The 15,808-nt window shown below is 35.8% G+C and overlaps 1 protein-coding gene across 2 annotated transcripts in view; it reads right to left on the reverse strand.

The window, feature by feature from the left end:
- Positions 1–15,808, reverse strand: part of tnpo3 (transportin 3) — a 162,151-nt gene that overhangs the window by 88,788 nt on the left and 57,555 nt on the right. For both annotated transcript variants that reach the window (XM_028814714.2, XM_028814708.2), the window contains exons 3-4: positions 9,041–9,114; positions 5,054–5,210 (exon numbers count right to left, since the gene is read on the reverse strand). In XM_028814714.2, coding sequence (XP_028670547.1) covers positions 5,054–5,210; positions 9,041–9,114 — 231 coding nt within the window. The remainder of the gene's footprint in view (positions 1–5,053; positions 5,211–9,040; positions 9,115–15,808) is intronic.

The raw sequence follows: 15,808 nt of genomic DNA on the forward strand, positions 1-15,808 counted from the left end.
TGTTTCGCATGAATGGCACATATTTCACATCTCCCCAAAGTGGCTTAATGACACTGAAGTCACTAAAGTCAGATGGTGATGGCCAGTCCAGCACCTTCACTTTTCTCTACTGCACCCACCGAAGGGTCAACTTGGCTTTGCGTTTTGGAATATTGTTGTGTTGGAAGATCCAAGGGCATCCAATGTGCAGCTTCAAGACTAATGAATGCAAGCTGCCCTCCAATATTTTCCAGTAACATAATGCATTCGTCTTGTCATCAATTTTTACTAAGTTACCTGTGCCGCTGTAGCTCACACACACACCCAGAATATCAGAGATCCATCTCTATGCTTCACAGTAATGATGATGTACTTGTCATCAAGGGACTTGTTGCATCTTCTCCAAACACAGCATTTATGGTTAGGACCATAAAGTTCAATTTTGGTTTCATCACTCCAAAGGACTCTGCTCCAGAAGTTTTGAGGCTTGTCTAGATGTTGTTTGGCATATTTTAAGTATGTGGTTTTGTGGCATTGTCACAGCAAAGTCTTCTTTTCTTGCAACTCGACTGTGGAGCCCATTTTTGTTCAAGTACTTCCTTATTGTGCATCTTGAAACAGCAACGCCACTTACTTGGTGGTCTCAGCTGAAATGGCTTGTATATTTTTCTTGGCAGCTCGACAAATGATCCTGGCAGTTGTGGCTGAAATCTTGGTTGGTCTACCTGAGCGTGGCTTGTTAATAACAGAGGCCCTAAATTTCCACTTTGTTATCAGACTTTGAACACTGCTAAAAGATATTTTCAGATCTCTAAACTATGTATCTTTTTATATCCTCTTACTGATTTATACAAAGCAACAAGCTTTATGCTTTCCCCATGGCTTGGTATCCAGCAAAGTCAGTGCAGCTCTGCATATATTTAAATTGACTATTTATAGACAGACATTGATTATAGTCAAAGAGGTTACAGGTGTGGACATTCTCCCTTCATTACCCTTAATTGGAACCTGTGTGTCAACTTGTGTGTATATTATCAGCCCCGACATTAAAGGGTATATAAATTTTTAATCAGGCCCATTTAGGTAATTTCAGTTATTATTATAATTTAAAAAGAGCACACACAATAAAGCGATAATAAATTGCCTTGCCACAGCAAACTCCCTAATTAAAAGGAAAGCTTTCTGCATGATTACTTGTATTTTCCAAACAATGGTCAATATTTCACAAATTCTGCCAGAATATATAAACATATGAGCACAACTGTAAATAAAAATCATAAATTATCTCCAAATATTTACAGAAAATTCCTCAAAATGCAAAATGGCCAACATCACTTTAAAAAAAAAAAAAAAAAAAAAAATCTTGTGTGCTTCACAAAGCTATCAGGCAGTCATACTCTAAGCAGGTGGCATGTGAGATTCATGTGAAATGCTAGTTGAGCAGAAGTGCACTCTAGCTTTGGGAAGGCAGTCTGATCAGTGTGTCAAACACAAAGTATGAATGGGAAGAGTGCAAGTATATTTATATCATCATACAGCTACGTAACTTGCAGACTTCTAATGCCTATTGTTCCTCTGCCGTTACACTGGCGACGTGGTGGTGCTTGTTTGGTCTCATGGGCAGTGCCTAAATTGACTGGTACCAGTGGCACTCTTAAATCGAAGGGGACCCTTAACCCTGTCATATCATGTACTAATATGCACACATACTGCAAACTGCAAGTAATACTCAAAGTAATAAAGAATTGGGAGGACGAAAAAGATACTTATTAAACAGAGTACTGCCAGTAATGTGGATCCACTTCAAGTACTGCTTGCTGGCAGGAATAATAACAGGAATATAACTGCACTGTGTATACAAGATATTAAATTTGACACAAACTGATCACACCACATATCAAAGCCAGTCCCTTACATTTTTTTTTTTAATTAAAAGTCAGTGCTATTGTCCTCCTGCACGCACACTGAAAATTAAGCGCCTGCAGTGCCAATCAACACTCAGCATTATGTACTTTTTATACCATGTCGCTATCACACAACTTTAAGAAGAGGCAAAATATGTTTTATAGCTGAGCCACTACGAAACAACAAAGAATTTTTTTTTTTTTCTATAATGCATGACGAGTTGCTTTTTTGACAAGAAGATGGTAGAAATAAAACTACTGAGGATGCCATGTTTGAGTGAGTAAAATGAGTAATTTCTACTTTCATATTGGCAGACATTTGTTCGAATCCTTTTTATGGTAAGGTAGATCTAATTTTAGAGTTTTGTACTAATACACCCTCTTGATTTTTTCAATTTTAAATGATGTTGGAATGAATCACCTCTAAATCGTAATATCATCACTGAATACTGTTGTGCATGCTGAGTTGCAGCAATCTGTGAAACAAAACTTCCGGGCTGGACAGACACACACACTTCCACACGCAGACGTTTATATATAAGAAAAATATACATATGTATATGTATATGTATATGTATGTACTCTGTTTCATTTTAAAATAAAATATGTAAGGCTCAGAATCTGATGATGAAATTGAAGTTCTGCTTCTGCTTTACATTACTTGCATGAAAAAACAGAATAGGGGAGAAAAAAGTTTGCTGAAAATCTGCATGAAGGCAGAAGCTCCTTAGAGTGGAGAAAGACTCCTGAAACCCTTAAGCTTTAAATCTATGTAATTTACAAAACAGTATATATAAATAAAAAAATACATACATAACGTACTCTTGCCTATATGGGCTCTCCTCTGTATTTTTTTTTGAATATTTTGCTAAAATACTATAACAGAAAAATATTTATTTAAAGATTTAACTTATATTTTGTATGTTCATTTTTAATTGATTCAGTATTTAAAGACAAGTTAATGAAGAGTTGGATTAAGAAGGTGGTAGAAGTATACATTAACATTTAACACACATTTCACAGAGAAACAGAATAAATTAAACAGCATATAATCAAATTTGTATATCTCTCTCCATTTACCAAGTTTCCAACAATTTTAAAACTTTGTTTCACAGATCAGCGTTTGCCTGTCATTATCTCCTCACTTCAATACAGCAAAGAAGCCAAATAGACAAGTAAACTAACACATATATCAAACTGAAAATATGGAAGACCCAGTTGAAGCAAAAATACCACACGTTTTAGTTCAATAACAAACATAAACATAACAAGAGTGTTCAAGGAACATGAAAAATGAAAGTAAAAAAGTCACTACAAGTTCCTCCAAACGTCTGGCATTTTAAGACATTGTGTCCCCTATGTGTAGAATGTTTTTGCTGTCATTTACAGTTGTTTGTGATGTGCCACTTGAAATGCAAGAGACGGACATGGAAAAAGTGTGTGAAACGGATATGTTGACAGACCACTATTATGTGGGTCTTCCTTCATCAGGTATGCTTACGTGTTTTAATATAATGATTTTTAATGTAATCTTTAAGAAAACTTCACTGTACCACTTATGTGACTAATAAAGAATCAGAAATGAAGCGCTAATGTAAATCTAATACTGATATTCAATATTTGTACTCAATAACACCAATTATTACAACAGCAGAAAATATCAAAACACAAATATAAAAAATCTGTCACACCTACATCTTACTACTACCTCCATATTCAACACGTTTAATCCTAATCATGTATAAAAAACAAAAGAAAATGAAAATTGCTCCATTCATATATTATTAGCATGGCATATGATGCTAGCTAGGAAAACAGTATTAACAAGAGAGTACTTACCTTCACAGTTGAAAAGATACAAATTTTATAAAAACATCTGCATCACTTTTCAAGTTGTGCTCCACTAATTGTGTAATATACAGAATGCTATGGTCAGTTTGGGAAAATGTTTGAGAAAACAACTGAACAGTCCTGATTGCTCCATTGTGTTTGCCGACCTCCATTCAACAGGAAGTTGATTATCCCAGCATGAAACTGGCAGGAAGTCATCACAGATACCTGTGAAAGTGGTCTATACAGTAGCTAAGATGCCATAATATCTCCTCAAGGTACTTTTTAGAAGTATTCAGTGCTAGGAAACCTTAGCAATTAAGTTTCGGATTCTCACAACACTTTTTGTGAAGAAATCCCTTCTAGTTACATTATTAATTGTTTCCTCTTAATTTTCTGCTGGTCTCTTCACGTGATTTACTATTTTATCTGAAAGAATGCTACTGGATCCGTTTTATCAATTGCTATAAAGTTTTTGAAGACTTGTAATAGGCTCACATGAAACTCTCTCCACTCGAAAAATTTAAGAGAACATGTCCTTTAGTCCTAGAATGTTTAGTTACTTTGAGGTGCACAGAACTAACAAAAACTGGGCCTGTCTTTAAATTTCTTATTCATGTAGGATACTTGCGCATCTATTGGCAGTGGCATTTCTCAATTTTTTGTACTACAAATCAGGTTGGTTTTCATAACCTCTGCTCTGGCCCTGTATAACAGTGGTAAGGACTAGATGTCTGTCAGTATGCATTAGTACACCATGTAACAAAGCAATATAAAAAAAATATATGAACTGGGTTATAGAAGAAGGCCTAGTTAATGTTTTATGCAAGTTGCACAGTGTCATGGGGAGACACAGCTGCTCCCCTAACAATGGGCATCAGCTAAAAAAAGAACCTCCACGTCTATACCCAACAGGGCAAAGCTCAAGCTGAACCAATTAATAAATCATCAATCTAACACTCAGACTTTGTAGTGTGGGGAAGAAAAACAGACTGTGGAAAAAGCATGGATTGAAGTAGAAGGTTTGTGGGATAAATTGCATCTTCTACATCAGTCTCTCACTACTATAAAAAAACAGACAAGTGGATTCTTAATATTTAATACACAAATGGGTTATATGTCCGCATATAATATTGTACTCATTTTATATGTGCATGTAAAAGCAGTAAAATTAGAAAGAGGACTGCATTATGTAATTAAACTGATCATTTAAAAATTAAAATGTGTTTTCTTTATAAGGAATAAATAACAATGATATGAAATAAAGAATTACTAGATTATACTTGCACAAAAATAAAATGACAAAATGGAATATACAACTGAAGCTGATCATTATTTACCAGTAGGCTTATAACAGTGCTAGAGTAATAGGCAAGTTCTTCAATGATCTCTGTACGGCGGTTGGCACCGATTCTCAAAGAACGACTGTGCACTTCTTCGGGCAGAACAGTTAATATTTCAATTAGAAACATGAGTGAGGAGACTTCATTGCTGTATCTAAAAGAAAAACAAAAGAGGGACAGCAAACAGTACAGACAAGTGTTAGCAGCTATTAAGATTCACTATATATTAAAAAGATGTCTAGTTGCTCTATTTTAAGCTTCTTGTTTAAAAACCTAAAACTGATTCCTGAAATGTCAGATTCAGGAAATTGTACTTGCATGTGTTTATTTAAGTTAATGATTTAAATCAATATTGTAAACAATTTCATAAATAAGTACCTTGCCACTAAAATCCAAAATCTAATTTCTTAACCATATATTCATCTTCCTCTCCCTTATATTCCACAAATTCAACTGATTATTTTTTCTGCTCTTCCTGCCTTTGTCTCAATTCCACCTTCATTGGTCAGATACCTCTCCCACAGAGAACACTACATTCCACACAGCTTTCATAAAATTAAGACTTCAACTCCAGAATAGGGGATGGCAAAATCTCTCAACATGGCTCTATCACTTTGCCTTTTCCGTCTGCCCTCAACCTGTTACCTAGGTAGAACTTTCCTACTTATAGAATGGTCCTGTTTTACTACTTTGAATATCATTATCATATTCATTCTCATAATTCATTAACTCCTCTATGTACTTCTTCCAAATGTCCTTAATCCTTTTAATATGAATCACAATGTCTGTTTCAGCATTTTTCAAGCGATTCACACCTACCACATCATTCCTTCCTTTTGCCATTCATTTCATAATCCCGAATATATTTCTCTTAACTGTTTCATTTCACAGCACACTTACAAACTCGTCTCTTGGTTTCTTGCACTCTAACAACTGCCTTTGAGGCTTTACAGACTTCTTGGTCACATTCTGCCTTTGTTTTCTGTCACTTTTTATAGCTTCTGCTAGTTTCATCAACTGATAATTTTAACTGCACTGCATCACTATGTCTCCTTGTGACTTGGCTGATCCTTAATCAAACTGTACAAAATATTCTTCATTGCTTCAAATGATGCTCCTGATATCTCATTTGCTCTTTCCAACAATGTAAATTTTCTTCTTACACCGTCTTGCTTCAACATGCAGACATTCACCATCAGTGCATATTTCCTCTTGCTTTTCTTCAAGTCCCTTATGAAAAGATTGCCCACAACCAAGCAATACTGTGAGATTACCTTCACTGATACTAACCCCAGATCACAAAAGTAAATAAGGTTACCACCCCTCCAGCGTCTAGTAAAACAGAACTAAAAGAAGTTGGTGACAGAATGACCCAGCCTTAAAAATGTCTGCTGCAATCCATGTATGATAAAAATAGCAGTTAAATAATGAAATACAACTGCAGAATAAAGTAAAGTATTTTGTGAGTGATGGAAAGAACTTTACATACAAAACTACTGTTCTTCAAATGCACAGATGCTAACAAAGCACTTTTCACAATTAATGGAACACAAATAAGAACACTGTTACACTTTTAATTAAAACGTTTAAACTTATTTTTTCTAAATTTAAAAATAAAACTCTATCCTGTAGACTGAGGGATTATGTATGATGTTAAGTGCACAGAGAGAAAAATGAAAAAGATAACATGTTTTATTATAAGCTAGTAGGAGTAGGCAATAAACAGCTTCATCTAGGATACAGGATGAAGTTGTTCTTGTGGTATGCAATTCAAAAAAAAACTTTTTTAATGATACGTTAAAATTAGTACAAAAACTTGAACAGATTTAAACACAACCCAATCCCAGTAAAGTGCAAATCTGTGCATTCAAAAGGAAAACAGAAATGTCATTCAATGAGATGTGCAGTTCAACCTGACATGTGAGGTGATGCAAATAAGAAGACATGGACAGGAAAAGGCCAAGCCTTGTGTTAGGTTAGTGTACCAGCAATGTGAATGACCACGTAGGAAACTATAATTTTATTGGTTCATGAGAGATCAATACCTGCTAAATATCAAATCCATTTGAGGAGCAGAGAGTTAACAAATATTTCAATATGTAACAGACATGCCTGTGCATATTTTGTAACAAACAACCAGTATGTTTCAATTTAAGAATCAGAATTCACTTTATTGGGCAGGTACACTAAAATGTACAATGGAATTTGTCTTGACTGTATTGGTGCTAAATATAGATAAATATAAAAAGATAAAATAATAAAATATGATGCATCACACAAGGGCAATAAACAAAATAAAGAGATAAAGTAGGATTATAATGTCCAGTAGTCTAGTGTACTGGTATACATACTCTAGATACTGAGTAAAAGCTCAAATCTGATTAGTTAGAATAACTGCATGTGGAAAAAAATGTTTAGATGACTTGCTGTTTTACCTTTCACTGCACATAGGTGTTTGCTGGAGGGAAGTCTTTGGAATAGGCGATACCTTGGGTGAGTCAGATCAGTCCACTTCCTTACCGTGGACACATACAGGAGTTGAATGTAAGGTAAGATTGGCCTTAGCCTGAACAGAGGCAGCACTGAACCAGAAAATCATAGCAGAGGTCAGAATGGACTCAATGATGGCTGTGTATAACTTGCTTGAGAGAAAATGAATTTCCTCAGCTGGTGCTAAAAGAATTCTCTGATGGATTCCTTAATAATAAATGTGATGTTATTGTCCCACTTACGGTTTTGTGACAGCACAGTGCCCAGAAACGTAAACGATTCGATGGCAGAGCCTTTTATATCAAGTGATAGGAGAGCAGGAGAATGCTAAAGTCCAAATTATTACGGTAGCATCACAGTGTCAGATGTTCTGCCTCTTGTATGTATATGGACTCTTCATTGTTTAAAATGAGGCTGATTAGTGTGATGTCATCAGCAAATTTAAGAAGTTTGACAGACAAATCACCAGAGGTACAGTCATTTGTATATAATGAGAAGAGCAGTGAGAAAAGGACACATCCCTGCTCGGCACCAGTAATAAGGGTTAATAGGTCAGACATGCTCATGTGTGAATTTGAAAAGTATATATAAAACACATTATACTGTATTGTCCAGAAACCTTCAGAAAATGTAATCCTGACAAAGTATCAATTTTTAGCCATATCGTCCTATCCTAACATGATAGCCAAATAAGTTAACGCAAAACACGTTTATAAACTTGAAAATTATACTGTTAAAAATGCAAAACATTTGTACCCATAACTTTTCCCTTCAAGATTACTAGCTATTTAGGATCGTCCCTAAGTTTCCATTGAGGGAGAAATACTATTTACAGGTATTTAAAATGTTTCAACATTTGTTTTACCTACTGCTTAATTTGTTAAACACAACTGTACATGTGGTGAAGTTGTAAAGATGCCTCCAGAGACAAGAAACAGATGAATATTGCTATTACTACATTAGTCCAGGGGTGCATTTTTCTATTATGGCTATAGGTAACTTTCAAAATGATGCCTATTTAAAATGGTTTGAATTTGTGAGAAGCTAAGCAGAAACAAATACGTTTCAAAATATATTTAGAGTCCAATCATATCAAAGAGACAATGTGTGTTCAAGAATTCTAGTTCAAAAACATATTTGCTAACAAAACCATAATAATTTAAAGCAAATTAGAAGTTCCTTTTAATTAATCAAAGCTATGTTATGGTATGCCGATTAAGGGAAATACATTCTTTCCCTCCGATCAAATATTATGATAAAAGGGTCTGAAATTCAACAGCAGCTGGAACAAAATGATCAATTGCAGTTTGAGGTACTTTATGTTATGTAGACAACTAAAAACAATACAATAGCTCATTTATGTTTACGGTAAAAAAAAATTCTATGCAAATAAGAAAATAAAACAGTATTTTCTGAATAGTTAATAAACAACAAAATAACAACTGCTATTCTTTTTTTTTTTTAATAAAAGGAATCACTTTAGAAGAAACTTACTTTTCTATGAGAGTTTGAACGCACCCCTTCCAAGATGCCATTTGCAGAGCAAGATCAGCTATTGCTAGGGCGAGCTGCAAATAAAACAAGCACAGTCAAAATAAATTGGATTAAAGAAAAAATCCATTTGATATGAAAATACTATAAAATTAAAATATTTTATTTTACAAATAACACTTTAAATACAATAAAGGCACAGCAGGAAAATATTCTTCCACAAAGACTTACAAAGGAACAATTGAAAATCACTCAATTGGAGAGAAACACTAATGCAGCCCCTTGGTATTAAGCACACATGCTTACTGCTTCAGCACAGGTTAACCACAATGTCCTGCTGAACTGAAGGTTCCTGCACCTTGCTCAAGGCTCTGACAGTAGAGATATGTAGCTAGACTAGATAGTTTAAACTCTGCAGGTTTTAAAAAAAGTTACAAACTACTCTTGCTCATTTAAGTAATTAAAAAAAGAACTTATTATGGTTTGTTAAGTTTGACATGATTGCACAGAATTTGTTTTCTTCAAATAATACCAATAACACTAAAAAAAACTACAACACTGAGAACACAAGAACTCAAATCTAAAACCAGCACCATCTTGGCTATTACGATAGAGAAAGAAACCCTGTCTTTTTATCAGCATTTTCTGTGCATGCTTTGAGCAATGTATAGTGATCTTTCACAGAATAGCAATAGAAATATATGACACTTGAAACATTCATCTAGCCATTGTTCCATTCTCAAACTCACCATAACTAAATTCAGCATTGTGGTGGCAAAAGCATTTTATTCCAACATTAGCTGCAAGGCAAATCCCAGTGTTCGACATGGCAACAAAGTCTAACCTTTTATAAAAGTCACTGAACTCACGTCAGAGGTATATTCTGTTTAGTAAAGCCAAGAACATGTGCGAACACAGATTATCACAGAGCTTTAACACTGAAAAGTATTCATTGAATAACTAATGTGTGTTAAAAATAATATTCTTTATAATCTTTTTGCAATGTAACTAAAAGCAGTTATTTAGCTGCTTTTACAACATTAAAGCAAGTGTTTAACTTCAGGTGCCTCAGCCACTTATTTACATAGGCGTTCCATCAATTGGTTCCAGTTGGATTGCGCAGACAAACAAAAAAATTAATTTATCAGACAATCTGTATCCATATAATACATAGATTTTGTAATCATGTCTTGAGTGTAATGCGCAAACTGAAAACAGTTTATGAAGTTGCTCAGTAATTTGCTTAGGCTGTACTTAGATTATAATTCTGAGTTTGAGAACTCAATGGGATCTCTGGGAAGGTTAAAAATCTGGTACTGTGATAAGGGAATTGTCATAAGTATGTTAGATGGCTGCCACATGAAGCCCCTGATTATTATGCTGTGGTCACATGCTATCACACAGTTTTCCAGTTGCAAATTTCATTTGAGCTCCCTTCAAAGTCAGAACTCCAAGTCAGACAATCTAAGAAAAACTAATGCTACCAAAATTGTGATATAACACTGACATTTCACCGCAGTCATTTGTATAAAATTAAAAAAAAAGACATTCTGGTTAACTAGAAATGACATTTTTGTGGTCAAACTGCATTTTCAGCAATAAGCAATACCCTTAATATTTTTGCTCTTGATTTTCAGGAAAATGATCATTTTTAATTGCTTTTTTGAAGACCAGATCAAGTAACAAATCAGCAGTAACATAATTCTCCCAAAATTCCAACTGTAAATTAACGTGAACACAATGAAGTGGAGAATTGAAATGCTACAAGTGGAAGCTCCAGAAACTCGACAATAGGAGTCTAGTAAATAAACTACTTGTTATTTGAGGGGTTTGGGGGAATTAAACTGTGTGTGTTTGTCACAGTAATACTAAGCTACATGAACATTAAAAATAACATATCCTACCAATCTATTTAAAGTAAAACAAAATGGTGCTTTCTTAAAATTAAGTAATAACATACCATCCCTGTTTCTTCCACAGATGCAGCATGTTTAGACCAGGGTTGCTTGATATGGACAAAAATATCATCTTGATTAATTTAATATGTACCTCCAAAAACAAAAAGATATTACCAAATTTACTTTGTAGTGAATGGGAAAATTGCATTTGCAAGAAAAGCAGTTTAAATTTTTATAAACCTGATCAAATAAAAGACTGTGAATGTGCAAAAGAAAAGGGCTGAGCTCTAGCGATTAACATTTTAATGTTTTGCTTATATGCATATGTAAGCTTGCAAGTGGAAAAATTTCACTCAAACTCTCTTCTAGTTGTTAACTTCAAGTGAAAAAGTTGTGGTAATTCCACTACCTGATATTATTCGGACCTCTAAAAAAGGAAATAATGCTGAAAAATAGGAGCAAATGTTTAAGAAATGGAAGATCAAGAAGATTTGTTTTGCCATCTCCCTCTAAAAATACTATACAGGTACAGGTGCTCATCTGAGGCTACATCCACACAATGCTTTTATTTAAAAACTAGTAACGTGCAGTGAATACACTTGACTTGAGCATCCCTAGTTTGCAGACTCTTTCTCTGTACATTTAGCATGCGTTTCCTCAGAGGTTGATGCGCTTGCTGCTTCCTGAGCAGCTCTTCTTTTCTCCACCCTAGCAGCCCACTTCTCTTCTTTCGTTGGCATCTTTTCACGTTAAAACTGATTAAGTAGGTGTTTATGTTGCAATTACTCAGTATGTTTTCCTTAATTGTTCACTTAAGCTGGCACTTGAGGCAGATTGAAAACTTAAGAATGATTTAAGATATGAAGAGGTAGAGGAAGTGACGGTGAAGGTGGTAGGGATGGGAATGGTGCCGTACACATGCGCTGCATGGGATGCTGAGAGTTGATTCTACAATAAAAAAAAAATAAAAATAAAAGAGGAATAACCTTGGAGGTCAATCATCACCCCGAAAGCAGATATTAGACGTCACATAGTATACGTGTCCCAAATTTCAGAGTCAATAGTTCAAACGGTTTGCGAGCTACAGGTGATTTAAACAAAATTTGTCTGGACAGACAAATGAACAGCCACAGTACCATATTATATAAGAAGATTCAGACATTGGTCATTGAATATATGCAAATATCATAAAAACGTTAATCTTTTTTCATTGAATATTTGGGAGACAGAATCTCATTCTTTTTTTCACTAACAAGAAACATAATACACATTAACATAAAAATTTATACTCTGATACAGCACTCAATTATAGCACACAATATAAACTGATACACTGTCTAGCCCAACCAAAAGGTGACTTCTTGTAGGCTAAGTCTTTGAATATGTAGCAGGGCCATCAGCCAATAAGTGAGAATGGAATGTTTTACTTTTAAAAAACCTTATGTGGTACATATTACTCGACCACTCAGGCGGTGTGTTCCTCCAATAAATTTATTGTCCTCACAGGTAGGGATGGGAATCGAAAACCGGTTCTTGTTGAGAACCGGTTCCCACTGTTTCAATTCCTTGGAATTGTTTGCCATTTTTGCAAACGATTCCCCTATCGATTCCAGTTGCCTCGAATGACGTCACCACGTTGCGTAGCGTCATTTACCCAGCAGGAAACATGGCGCCTAAGCGGCACAAACGGTCAAAAGTTTGGTTATACTTTACGAGAAAGGATGACAACAGGGCAACTTGCAATACTTGCAAAGTAGATATTTCATCAAAGGGAGGAAACACTACGAATATGCAAAAGCATTTACTCACAAAACTCGCGATAACCTTAAATGAATGTCGTATTTTTGATCCGCTCCGGACTAGTGAATCTCAACCCTGCAGCAGCGGTAACGTTTGCACATCCTCTCCCGTTAATACGGCAGGTAACTAATCAACTAACATTACATATTATGTTAGCGCGATTTGCCTTATTGCAAAAACCTGCTATTACTGTGCATTGCATTTAGATGACCATGACGAGAGAGACAGACAGAGTCTGGCTGTCTCAGATGCTGGCAGTTCTCGCTGCAGTCTACCGGTAGCTTCTCCTTTCACAGAGGCGGGGAAAAGTAAAATGACACAGGCCAGGATAGACGAATGTCACCGAGCAGTGACTAAGTTTGTGGTAAAAGGCTTGCACCCATTTGCCACAGTAGATGCCCCCAATTTTCGGTAAGTGAATGTGTTTAATTGTAGGCTAAGTCAGGGAATGTCAAAATTGCATGTTCTCCTCTTACCAGATGTTTCATCTGTTTCCATTTATATATCTTTTAGAGAAATGACAAAGACTCTGAACCCTAAGTACAAAACCCCAAACAGAGACAGTTTAACCAACCACTTGATCCCTGTTTGGTATTCGGTCGAAAAGGCAAATCTGATTTCTGAGCTGAAACATGTGTTGAAGGCAGCCGTCACTGCAGATGGATGGACAAGTTTTAGTCAAGATCATTACCTCACAGTAATGCTGCATTATGTCAGGAATGGCCAGGCACAAGAAAAAGTCCTCAAAACCAAACCAGTGTACCGGGCACAGACAGGGACAGCTGTAACAGAGGAGATTGATGAGATCTTGGAGGAGTATGGTATCAAAGACAAGGTTGTGGCAGCCACTGTTGATATTGCGGCCAACATGGATGTAGCTGTCAAAATAGTTGATGGTTGCAGAATTGCACAGTGCACAGTTCCATTGGACTTGAGTTGATTGTATTTGTTGCTGGCTGATGTAGTTTTATTTTTGAGTGCTCAGCTCATATATACTTTTAAAAAGGAGAGTGTAAATGTTACTGGACATTCTTGTGTAATTGCCACAGAATAATTTATGTTATACTTTGTTATTGCTACAGAAGAATATTTATTTTATTATTATTTTACATTTACACATTTTTTTCTGGGGACCCCGTGGCACCCCATCGAGGAGCCGTAGGCTGTGGATCTCTTAAGATCTCACTGTTGGGTTTGTAAGGTCATGCTACTCCTAAATTTCTATCTTGTTCAAAGATAAGATATAAAACAAAGTTCTAAGCTAATCGACCTATGTGTTCTCCTTTTTTAAAAATAAGAATCGATAGGAGAATCGATAAAGAATAGAATTGTTAAACAGAATCGAAAATGGAATTGGAATCGTGAAAATCTTATCAATTCCCATCCCTACTCACAGGTGACACAGTGGAAGATTGTGGGTTCGCTTCCCGGTTCCTCCCTGTGTGGACAGCGCTTTGAGTACTGAGAAAAGCGCTATATAAATGTAATGAATTATTATTATTATTATTAACTCTATAATATACATGGAACATTGCTCTATTCTCAAATACTGACAAAAGTTTAATTCAATTATGGAAAAAGGACTTCAAGGCTTTAGCGTTTTCTGTATCTCAGGCTAGATTTAGTTGGTACGTAAAATTTAGCCAGTCATTTCAGAGTTTAAAAATGCAAAACATGGGTACACTGAACACTGCAGCTGAAAGTAACAAATGATTGTAGCAGAGTTTTTTCTATATAAAATTCTCTTTCATTTTGAATATTTACAAAATTAAAAATTCAGCATAAACTAGTAGTCTTTAGATGGGGAGGAGAGACCATCCTTGTCTGCAATATACAAGAGTACTTAATTTTCAAATGAAAATGATTGCAAATTACCCACAGCTTAAACTGAATGTGCCACAGAAAGGGGGACTTTCCCCCAATTTAACAACAAACGTGAGGCTATTTTATTGGCTTGGTAAGGATTTCAGTGAACAGTATATAAAGAATGATGTAACCATCATAGAATACCTGGTGTACAGTAATCCCTCCTCGATCACGGGGTTGCGTTCCAGAACCCCCCGCAAAAGGTGAAAATCCGCGAAGTAGAAACCATATGTTTATATGGTTATTTTTATATTGTCATGCTTGGGTCACAGATTTGCACAGAAACACAGGAGGTTGTAGAGAGACAGGAACTTTATTCATACACTGCAAACAAACATTTGTCTCTTTTTCAAAAGTTTAAACTGTGCTCCATGACAAGACAGAGATGACAGTTCCATCTCACAATTAAAAGAATGCAAGCATATCTTCCTCTTCAAAGGAGTACACATCAGGAGCAGAGAATGTCCGAGAGAGACAGAGAAAAACAAACAATCAAAAATCAATACGTGCTGTTTGATCTTTTAAGTATGCAAAGCACCGTGCGGGAAGCATGTCGCTTGACAAAGCAGCTGCACAGAAGGGAGCAATGTGAAGATAATCTTTCAGCATTTTTAGATGAGCGTCCGTATCGTCTAGGGGTGCGAACAGCCCCCCTGCTCACACCCCCTCCGTCAGGAGCAGAGAATGTCAGAGCAAGAGAGATAGAGAGAGAAAAGCAAACAATCAAAAATCAATACGTGCTGTTTGATCTTTTAAGTATGCGAAGCACTATGCGGGAAGCATATCGCTTGACAAAGCAGCCACATGTAAGCCCAGTAAGGAAGGGAGCAATGTGAAGGTAATCTTTCAGCGTTTTTAGAGGAGCGGCCGTATCCTCTAGGGGTGTGAACAGCCCCCGTGCTCACAATATATTTGAGGAGTTTTATTTAATACGTAATATGCGCTCTGGTTGGGCAGCTTCTCAGCCATCTGCCAATAGTGTCCCTTGTATGAAATCAACTGGGCAAACCAACTGAGGAAGCATGTACCAGAAATTAAAAGACCCATTGTCCAGCAAAAAATCTGCAATATATATTTAAATATGCTTAAATATAAAATCCTAGATAAAGTGAAGCCGCGAAAGTCGAAGCGTGATATAGCGAGGGATTACTGTATTTAAACAACTCCTAGCAGTTTTACTATATTGGTGAACTTACAGAGGTGTCAA

This window comes from Erpetoichthys calabaricus, chromosome 1 (genome assembly GCF_900747795.2).
Source record: "Erpetoichthys calabaricus chromosome 1, fErpCal1.3, whole genome shotgun sequence".
In the NCBI taxonomy this organism is placed as follows: domain Eukaryota; kingdom Metazoa; phylum Chordata; class Cladistia; order Polypteriformes; family Polypteridae; genus Erpetoichthys; species Erpetoichthys calabaricus.